Source organism: Alternaria atra (assembly GCF_907166805.1).
Source record: "Alternaria atra isolate CS162 genome assembly, contig: 36, whole genome shotgun sequence".
Taxonomy (NCBI): domain Eukaryota; kingdom Fungi; phylum Ascomycota; class Dothideomycetes; order Pleosporales; family Pleosporaceae; genus Alternaria; species Alternaria atra.
The window spans coordinates 135,198-145,652 of record NW_025091335.1 but is presented as its reverse complement, the minus strand read 5'-3'; the positions used below and the strand labels follow the sequence as shown (position 1 = coordinate 145,652).

The window sequence follows — 10,455 nt, the reverse complement described above, 5'->3', positions numbered from 1 at the left end:
GATGAGGTTCCCAGCCCTGGAGAAGTGCAAACGAAGCGCTTCACAGACGTGGCGTCTCTGCTTGAGCTCTACGAGCGGTAATAAGCGACCTGAGTCGCGCTAGCAGGAAGCGCACTCATATTGCTAGGCACTGATCGCCGGTGCAACGCTTAGACTGTCGCGATACTGCGACACTGTTATGGCTGAAATCTCGCCTATTCGTCATTCTATATATAGTTTGTCGCAGGCCAAGCGCTGTCGGGAACATGAACCTTATTACTAATAACGCCGTGCGATGACCTCCATATAAGCTGAGCTATGATGCTAGAACAATACCGTGCCCGTGCACCCAACGCGCGCCGTCGGCCAACGCGCGGAATCGGCCCTAACCATCACCAGCAAACTTGAGGTTATTGAGCTACGTACAAAAGCTATCTTGACCACATTTTTTTGGTGGAGTGATCTATAGGCCTATGCGACAAATTTTGCTACCAATATTTGCGTGGCTGAAGTATTCTGCGGCCGCGGCTGTTTACTGTAGGTGCAGGTGCTGTAGGCGGCTTATGGACCACACTACCACTCTGCACAGCTGTAGAACTACGTTTCTGCCTCTTTTGAACTTCTTGTTGCTGTGAGGCCTTGCGCTTGCCTTTTGCTGCAGTCTGTAATCTGTTTTGAGAGTCGCGCTCTTGTTTCTTGCGTGCTCTCTCAGCCTTGCGCGCATCGATAGCTAGGCGCTCTTCTGCACGCTTTCTCTCTCGCTCTTCCTTCTCCCTTGCTGCCTTCTGGCGCTTCTCTTCTGCAATTGGCTTGTTGTAAGCTGTAGTAGCAGCCTTTAGCTTTCTTGCCTCTTCTTTTTGAAGCTCCTCCTCCGCCTCACGCTTTGCTATCCTCATCCGTGTGCGCGCTTCTCGGAAGGAGCGAGGAGTCCACATCATGTACGGTCCCTAGTACTCATAGTGTTGTAGCAAAGCTAGAGGCTTCCCTTGGTTCTCTCGCTTCCTCTTAGTAGTAAGAGCGTCTATTAGACCTTCATTTTCACTCCTTAAAAGGGTGTTTTGGACAGCGTGCGCCATGTAGGGCAGAGTCCACAACAAGCAAGTCAAGCCAAGCCGGCGCCGATATCTTGACTTGGTATGCAAGCCGTGCTGCAACTGTTAGGCTTGCTTGAGGCTTGATCGAATTACAAGGCTGTTTTGAAGGCTTGACTTGATGGCTTGATAGATTTTAGTAGTGTCGTAGCTCAGGCTGACTACTCGACAGGCTCTATCTCTAGCGACTCGGCCCAGCTATATATATCATACTCACGCGAGAGTGACTCGTCAGTGAGGCTCTCAAGGCTTGTGCTGCCGTCTATCCCATCCGTTTTCTTAGTATTGTATCCCGCTCTCGTCCATGCCCGTATTAGCTGTAGAGCCGCTAGTAGCTCGCTGCTAATCGCTCGTCGTTTTGGCTCAAGTAGGTCACCAAGCTCGCTGAATAGGCGCTCGCATTCACAGCTAGATGCTGGGATAGTTAGGATATCGATTGCAAACTGGCTTAAACACGGGTATTTTGAGCGCATCGCAATCCAGTACTGGATAACGTTACCATCGTCAAGGCTACGCCATGGCGGCTCTTGATTAAGCCAGCGGTCATACTCATCGCCTTGTGGGGCTGCTACTGTGTGATTACGCTGTGTATAGGCCCCAATTATGTCGTCTATATCGCTTGTTTGGGCAGATCGAGCCGCTGGAATAGGCACTGGCTTCGGCAGCTTCTTATAGCTTTTCCAAAGCCGCTGGAAGCCCTCATTAGCGGCCTCGATCCACTCTGGCTTCTCGCTCCAACTGTTTTCACAGTAGTATTTATAGAGAGGGTGGAGGCACGTAGCAGCGTAATAGATTGGGGAGTCGTCAAGCTTGTTGTAGTAAGCGTCGGCCTTCTTCTACGCAGCGCGGAGGTTAATATGAAGGTGATCTGTAGGCGCATTCGTTAGCAAGGAACGCCTATAAGTAGCTGCAAAATCTACCTTCTGGCGCCTCGTTATGCGCGTTAAAGTTAACGTTAATCTATGGCTGCGCAAGCTCTTCGAGGCTACGCAGTAGATACTCGAAGACTGGCAGCACTTTGTAGATTGCGCTAAAACTGCTGGCCTTACCGCGACCCTCTAGCCTCTTCGTTGCTATCTGAAGCGGCTTGAGGCAGTTCTGATACTCTGTAATTGTTGCCCAGTCGCTGGCAGCGAGCCCACCTTGCCTCATCTAAGACGGCACATCCTTGCTAGCGCTGCCGCTGCGCTTTTCGTTAAAAGCGACACTTTTAATGTGGTGCTCCATATATCGATCAAAGGCGCCGTGGAGCTTTGTCGCGCGCTCAATAGCGGCATAATACGAGTTCCAGCGGGTGACAACAGGGCGTACGGGTGTGAGGAGTGGGATCTGATCGTCGGCCGGCAGCGCTTTGTCAGCGTCGCGCTGGCAAGCCCGGAAAAGCTCATGCTGCTGCGGCGTCCTGATGTAGTTGATGACTGCAATTAGTGTGCCTAATTGCCCGTGTCGGCGCCACTCACGCATGTACAGCTCCTCTGTTCTAAGCTCCTCTGCAGCGTTGTTGTACGAGTCCTTGTCGTCGCCGAAAAGCAGAGCTTGCCCAATCAGATTGATCGTATGAGGGCCGCAGCAGAGACGACGGTGTATAGGATAAAAGCCGCCGTAATCGCGCGCAATTGCTGCAATTGCGGTGTCGTTGTTTGATGCGTTGTCGAGGACAAAGTAGCCTAATTGATTAGGTGTAATGCCAAACTCTCTCAGCGTCTGGATAACAACAGCAGCAATAGCCTCGCCTATAGAAGTTAGCTAGGCTGAGCAGAATTGTGTTTTCAACTTGCCGGTGTGTGCACCAGCGAGTTGCGGGAGGCTAATAGGCAAGTCGTGTACGGCACCAGCTGCTGTAGCAAAGTGGGCAACAATCCCAAAGAAGCCGCGCTTCCCGCCCTTGGTCGTCCAGCCGTCAAAACTCACGTGTATTTTGCTTACAGCATCTGACAGGGCGTGGACTATATGAGGTTTTAGCTGCCTAAACAGTCTCATTGCGTACGTTGCAACGCTGCGAGGACTCTGCCACAACGCCCTCTCGGCCTCTGGGTTGGCAAACTTGATCCTTTCGCGTGTTGATTGCCGCGCAATTATCTCCATTGGCATATTGTTGTCAACAATCCAAAGCACAAAGGCGAGGCGAAACTGTTGTACGTTGAAGTAACCTAGCGCGTTCGTTGCATGTTGCGAAAACTTAATGCCGCCGTTAATCGCTTGTTGTAGCGATAGCTGCCCGTGGGCAATTACTGCGCTTTTAACGTCGCGATCGCTTGAAAAGCCATGACCTGTTACAGGTCTTTTGAGGTGCTTGACAGCGGCAGTTGTTGCCTTCGTTACGTCGTAAAGGCCGCCGCCGAAGGCCTTATGAATATGGCAATATTTGCACACAAACCACACGCTTTTTGGATCGTTACGCTTGACAACACGATAGCCATAGTCGTATATCCAACTTTTCCTGCCTGTTAGCCTCTTTACGGGCTTCGCAAAGCGGCTAAGGCGCTCCCAAACGACACCCTCAAAGTGATCCTTGTCCTCGCCCCCGTCCTCCCAAGTTAAGCCGCCGCAGCTCTCCTCTGTAGCCGCTATTGAGGTGGTGGCAGCACGGCTGCTATGCTCAGTAGGTGCCGAGATCTGAGCTTCAGGCTGCGACTCTAAGATCTGCGACTCCCACGGTGGCTCTGGCGATAGCGGCGACGATGGCGACGATGGCAACGATGGCGGTGATGGCGACAGGACGTGTTGAGATATGCGCAATCGTTTAGGGACTTTAGCATTAGTCGTAGACGCGCACGCGCGCTTCTTCTAGCTCTTTAGGGGCATTGTAGCGCTTTGTATAGGGCTTCAATAACAATAGAGGGAGAGAATAGTCTTAGGAATAAACGCGCTACTGTAGAACGCGATCGGACGGTTTTTGTTTAGCGTAATTAGAGGAGCACTAACACCTCCACTCTCTACTCGAAACAGCACAAAAAGTGGGTCAAGCCTTATCAAGCCATCAAGCCTACAGCCACTATTTTGTAGGCTTGCTGTTCAAGTCTTAGACTGCTTTCTTGACTTGATTATGGCCTCAAGCCATCAAGCCTACAAGCCAAGCCCTTCAAGCCGGCTTGCTTGTTGCGGACTCTGCCACAAACTGCGACAAAACCTCAGAGATGCTGTTCACACTTTCTTGAAGCTGCATCATGCTTCTGTCTTGCCTAGGAAGGGTCAGCGATGAACCAAAGGGAGGGAAGAGGCAACGCACTTGGGTGGCGGGACGTCCTTGTACTGGCAGTCGAAGTTGTTCTCTCTGCAAAGTTGGCACGGCCGAGCCTCGTCACATTTCTGTTTTCGCGAACGGCAATGGTTACAGGCCTGGGAGGCGCGCACCTGCTTTCGCCTTATCTGCTGTGCAGTGCCATAGTCGTTCATGTACAGGGTCTGCGTGTAGAAGGTGACAGGAGGGGCGTACTGCTGGGCAGGTGGTGGCGGCTGGGGATGATATGGCGGTCCATTGGGATGTGCCCCAGGACTGATGGCGTGGTTGTATTCATTTGGTATGCTGCCGTTAGGGCGATGCTCGTGGTTGATTGTCCGGTGGTGATGGTGGCCGCCATGCTCTATGGAAGCCGATTGTTCAGACTTGATAGTGGTAGTCATACTGACGCGGGTAGACCAAGACCAGTCGTATACCGTGGACGTGTCTTGCGGCAATCTAGGGTAGGGAACCGGCAACTTTCATAGCTTTATGCGCCAAACGTGGACGCCGGGGGCGTGAACTAGCCATGATCTGTCATGGGAGTCGTAGTAGGCTGGTTTGTGTGGCCGTTTTTGCGACGACGTTGGGAGCGCATGTGTAGAGAGTACGGAAGGCAAGAACGAGATTGATCAGACGAAATGAGACATGACATTCTACATACTGTAGGCTGATACCCCGCGCTACCGTGATATATGACGAGAGCCTGCCATGGTTGAAGACTGGAGGACCATGCTGGAATTGAGTCGGTAAAAAAGACGAGGCTGGGGAGGAAGCTGTTAGTGGATGCTTTGGTCTTTGTCTTGATCCCTTGTTGCGGGAGCAGTTGGTGAAGCATTTCCTAAGCCCGGGTCAGGGACAGCAACGAGTGCAGTAGCTTCACAGCCAAGATGCTCATAACGGAATAGGACAGGCTCATGTCTACCGCCGAGATGCATCGTCGTGCTGGCTGAGACGGCTGCCCCTTGGAGTCGACTCTTTGGCCATGGTGAGGTACAGAACCGAGGGCCCGCTGCCCCGCTACCCCGTCATCACGTGACCTTGTGGCACCCCCGCGCGGCGGAGTCACGCCGGCACGACGTCATGGCCAAAAGTCGCGGCTTCGTTCGCGTCCGTGCGCCAAAACGGTATTTTGGCCCAATAATATATCCAGCCATGGTCAACCAGGTCTCTATCATGCTACCTATCCAAGTTCCATCAGGCTTTTCTCATGCTAGCCCGCCAAATTCCATCAGACCTTTATCAAGCTCACTACCAAAATCCAGTCGAGGCTTTACCAGGATGGTGATGTACAGACTTGTCAACAAGCAAACTGATCTACAGTTTGAATACCTAAACAAGCTAGTTTCCGTCCGGGATTTCCTGTCTAAGTATTCAAACTGTAGATCAGTTTGCTTGTTGACAAGTCTGGTGATGTAGGACATGCCAGTCTCGCGTGTTTGTCAAGCCGCATATTTCACTGCGCAGCCACGGAGAGAGCAGTCACATACGAGGGTGAATAACGCAGCCAGAGAAAGGAGGCATGTGACTCGGCTGCCGACGACGGGTTATCGACAGAGGCAGAGGTAAAGGCAGACGGTGCACCAGCTGACCTTGTTCCTATTTCCACTCCTGCCCCGCACGTTCAAACCACACTCGTCCATCCCACTCTACTCACTGAACTCACTGAACTCACTGCGCTCACCATCTCCCTCGCAGCCACAACAGTCACTACGCCTGCAATGCGTACGGTTGCGATTAATTCCAGCCCTGTGCAGCTATCCCATTGATCCGCCGTCAACCACACACGCAAACAATAACTCGCTCTCACCGGTATTCATGCAGAAGGAGGCCACGGACCCACCCGACTCGGCCAGATCTGCTACCACGGGCGCTTGGCGGGAGCGGGCGAGGCTTTGGTGGTACGGCGTCGTCATGAAGTTTATGGTCATGCGAGAACATGTCAAGATCTGCTTCCGGAAGGTGTGACGCCACGTACTCGCTGCCATATGACGACCAGATTGACGACCAGGGGACTTTCTCTAGTTACGCTAGAGCATGAGATGAATGACATGACGACATCAAGGCGATGGACATGGACGTCAGTACAAGGCATGCCTCTTGCATCAACCACGGACTAACAGCATAGCAGATACTGCCGTGGTGCTATTTACGTCTGGTGCCGCATTCATAACCTACCTTTACATCTTTGCGAACAGGGTCGCCCAAGATAGTGCGGTCCGAGGACTACCGTAACGGAGCAATGGGCGGGGCATGTCTTCACTCGCTAGTGACGACCGAAAAGGCGCAGGTGTGACCTTTCGGGCTAGCCTCAGTTCACTTGCGCTCAAGACTGTGAGCAGAGTCAACTCTCGCATTTCATTTTCTATTCTATGCTTCAATCAAAGCATTCCATCCCAACGCTTGCCTTCTTTTGAATACGGTTGGTACAGTTGTTTGAGCAGTAGGACTGACTTCCTCGACCTTCGTGGTACGTGTCGTGGATCCGGTTGTACTACCGCATGGCAATATGAGGTTTGAAGAAGCAAGATTGCTGATCTCGTCGAAGATGGGAACGTTAGCCTGCAGGTAGAGCAATCCTGTGGCAGCGAGGACATCGGATTCTGTGCGCCCCATCTCTGTGGAGGCGTTTTGCTTGACCAACTGTGTGGCCTTCATTACGCAGGCTCGTTGCTGCCGTGAGGTGTCGAAGGCGCTGGACTTGGGGAGACGTCGAATAGTCTGCGCAAACAGAAAGATAGCGGAGTAAAAGCCCACTCAAGGAAGGCCTTGGTGAAGGAGGAAGCAATGAATGGAAGCTCTGGAGCGCTATGGAATGAAGCTACCTCTGTACTGATGACGGAGGCGGTATTGCAGTAGCTATATACCACAGATGAGAGGAACCTGTCTCTCCGCATGCCGTTTCTTGGGTTGCGCACGGGTTCATGCAGTTCAGTCGCGAATTCCAGAGCTTGAACAAAGAACTTCCGGTCGTGGTCGCACATGGCACGAGCCAGTGTGTATAGCACTCTGCGCAATGGTTACCTCACAAAGGAGACGAGCAGCTCGGACGCTGACTCTTGGTAGCTCGGTCTGAGTTTGAAACAGAGCACGAGCCTTGTCACGGGCGCAGTTGGGAATGTGAGAAACTCGTGCCGATGTGGGCAGTACGGATGCATGCGCGCGGTGTACCTACCGCTTTTCTGAATCATAATTGTAGTCTGTGAGAGTCCCGAGGCCGTGCTGCGACATGGCGTCTGGCGTGAGCGTCTTGTTGTGAAGATCCGAGAGGGATCTATCACGTGCCCACGCGTCGTGGTCTTGACCTGTTTCAGCGTAGCGCCCGATTTAACATCCAGGCGGGAACGCGCGTCCATTGACATTTCGCCAGCTGCGGGAAACGGTTACCTGCTAGCAAGAGCGCAAACTGCGATAGGCGTACTCGAATGCAAGGCAAGTTTACCCCATACCTCTTAGGCATGCCAGGCGTCTGTGATGTAGTTTTTAGTTTTCTATGATGAGCATAACAGATAAAGCAATCGCATGCGAGCTATTACTTCTTAAGTAACAGCATGCATAGTTCTCCTAGTGATCCTTACTGGCATCCCCTCTCTTGGTTTCGCAGCCGCCAGCAACACTTGATATGCTTCGTCTCCAAAACACTCCTGCGGACCGGCCCTAAAAGCTTTCTCCTTGGCCCACAAACTACCATCACCACTTAGCGTCTGGAGCTCATCGTAAGCAGCGCTTACATCAAACTCTCTCATCGTGCATGCAAGAATAATTCTCAGTTCCATCAACGCGAGTTCCTGTCCAATGCAATTGCGCGGGCCTTTCTCGAATGGCCTAAAGGCCCCAGCAACGAGTTTGTCGATGTTTCCGGGAAGGAAGCGCTCGGGACAGAAGGCATGGGGGTCTGACCAGTAACATGGATCGCGGTGCATGGAAAAAGAGGGGATCCAAACCAAGTAGCCTTCAGTGGGGAGCATGCTCCCGGAGGTCGGATCGCGAATGAAGCAGTCTTTGCGACCGCGGCGGACGGTGGATCCGGGAGTAAAGAGACGGAGCGTTTCTTTGACGACGGCGAGGGTGTAGTCGCATTTGTTTATGAGATAGGGGCTCTGCTTCAGCTTCTCGCCAGCGCTAACGCCATTGCCGAAAACCTCGTCAAGCTCTTGTCGCATCTTCAACAAGGCTTGTGGGTGCTTGGAAAGCAGGTAGTAGCAGTAGCAAAGGGTCGATGCAGTGGTATCGTGCCCTGCGAAGAGCAAGGTATGCAGTTGGTCGATGGCGTATTTACGAAATTCTGCATCCATTGTTGCTGTCGCAGAGCTAGCAGGCTGTCCGCTTGTGTTGACCCATGCTTCGAGTGCAAGATCGATCCCGGACTTCTTCCTCGTATTCATCTGTCTATTTGCTTCTCGGGTAACAAAGCGTTCGTCCAAGACTTTGCCCAAGTACCAGTCCATATGATATTTGTAGTACTTCCAGAAGATGGAGCGTAGCGGATTGTACCAGTGAAACGGGTTCAGGGATTGTGTGTCAGGCATCCAGCCGAGAGACTTTCGCATAGCATTTAGATAACGATTGTCAGCAGTCAATGTTTTGAAGTCGTGATCGCAAGCCACCTTTCCGATGATATCGATGGTGACTTTGGTTGCCTCCTCCTCCAAGCGGAAGACTCTACCGGCTGTAGAATGACGATCAAGATTCTTTATAAAAGCCTCAGTGCAGTCGATAATAGTGGTGACCTTCATTATTAAGCATAGTTCAACGTGGGGTCTGTTGTTCGTACCTGAGTCATCAGATGCTGTACTGAGAAGCCCGGGTTGAAAATGGTCCTCCACTTCTTCCATAGAGCTCCATCGGTTGTGAGGAGATTTTGCGGGCCCATGAGCGGCTCGAGGACGTTTCTGACCTGCTCATGCTTGGGAAGATTACTATTCTGTGACACCTCCTCCGCTGACTGTCTAGTGCAGGGTTAAGACAAGAATTATCCGTGTTGTGGACTGGAAACTTACGGATCGAGGATGACCAGGATGGATCTATCAACAGGTTCGAGATCGAGGTAGAAGACTGGAGGAAGGTCGTACTCTTCACGCACTACGACTGGTTACTGCCTCGTTCAACTGGCAGTTGAGATAGACTGACAATAGTATGGATAAACGTGAGGATGAACCCGCTTTGGTAGCTTTTCAGTGATCTTGCCCATCGCGAGAAGGTGTCCAAAGATAAGAGAATGCGGTGGCCCTGGCTTGGGTACGTTAGCTTTGACGGAAGTACATCATGGTGTGTTCCAGAATGTAGCCTACAAGCGACATGTCACTTGCTGGTGAATTCCACGAAGGTGCAGGCGAGGCATTTCAGGTAGAAGATGCGTTCATCATGTCGCCTGGATTGGCCAGATGATCTTCTGTAATCTATACTTCGCTTATCTTGCTCGGAAACCGACAGCGAAAGCTGTGACACCGCTAAACGGAAAAGATTCGTTTACCTACCAGCTTTTTAATCGCCCTGCGAGACTTCAAGGTCTTGTGGATGATTTTGGCAAGAAAGGCAGCTATTATCACCGTAACGGTAACGAGTACCGGGTAATCGTTCATCAACAACATGGCGAACATAGGTTGGCAGGCAGCCGGTAGTGGGAAAACGAAACAGGTGTATATCGCTCTTGTTGGCAGACACGAGGTTAGATACTGCAATTTCGGGAGGCGCTCCTTAAGTGAAGAGCCTTCATCAAGCTGTATATCTTGTATGGTGAGCAAGGATGTGAGTGCTATTACTCACCACAGTCCGCAACAAGCAAGCGATAGACAGATTGATTACCGGATTAGGCGTGGCACGAGCCAGATTGTGGTCTTTTTACGCCTAATTCGGTAATCAATCTGTCTATCGCTTGCTTGTTGCGGACTGTGTTACTCACCCATAAATAGATTTGCTTTTTGGTAAGCGGCTTTGCAGCGTGCACGGGCACGGCTAGTTTTATTGGGTAGCGGCTGGAAGTACTCTCAACTAACAATGTCGGCTGTTAGGAGATGGTGATAGGTCATGGTTGACAATTGTGGCTGCAGGTCGTCAGCCGTGCCAAGGTCTCAATCGAGAATGCAGTAGTTTCTGCCTTGGACTTGAGAGGCGTAAGAGTCATCTCATTAACCGAGTATGGTCTGAGCTTTAACGTAGTCGGAT

The 10,455-nt window shown here is 51.7% G+C and overlaps 2 protein-coding genes across 2 annotated transcripts; both read right to left on the bottom strand.

The window, feature by feature from the left end:
* Positions 1-6,660: 6,660 nt before the first annotated feature.
* On the bottom strand, positions 6,661-6,948 carry ALTATR162_LOCUS11710 (uncharacterized protein; the record flags this gene model as incomplete). The annotated part of the gene is made up of 1 exon (XM_043319352.1): positions 6,661-6,948. One exon carries the CDS (start codon positions 6,946-6,948, stop codon positions 6,661-6,663), a length of 288 nt encoding a protein of 95 aa, XP_043175287.1.
* Positions 6,949-7,829: 881 nt separating this feature from the next.
* ALTATR162_LOCUS11709 (uncharacterized protein) lies at positions 7,830-9,481 on the bottom strand (the record flags this gene model as incomplete). The annotated part of the gene is made up of 4 exons (XM_043319351.1): positions 7,830-9,020; positions 9,065-9,239; positions 9,291-9,372; positions 9,421-9,481. 4 exons carry the CDS (start codon positions 9,479-9,481, stop codon positions 7,830-7,832), a joined length of 1,509 nt encoding a protein of 502 aa, XP_043175286.1.
* Between the last annotated feature and the right edge of the window lie 974 nt (positions 9,482-10,455).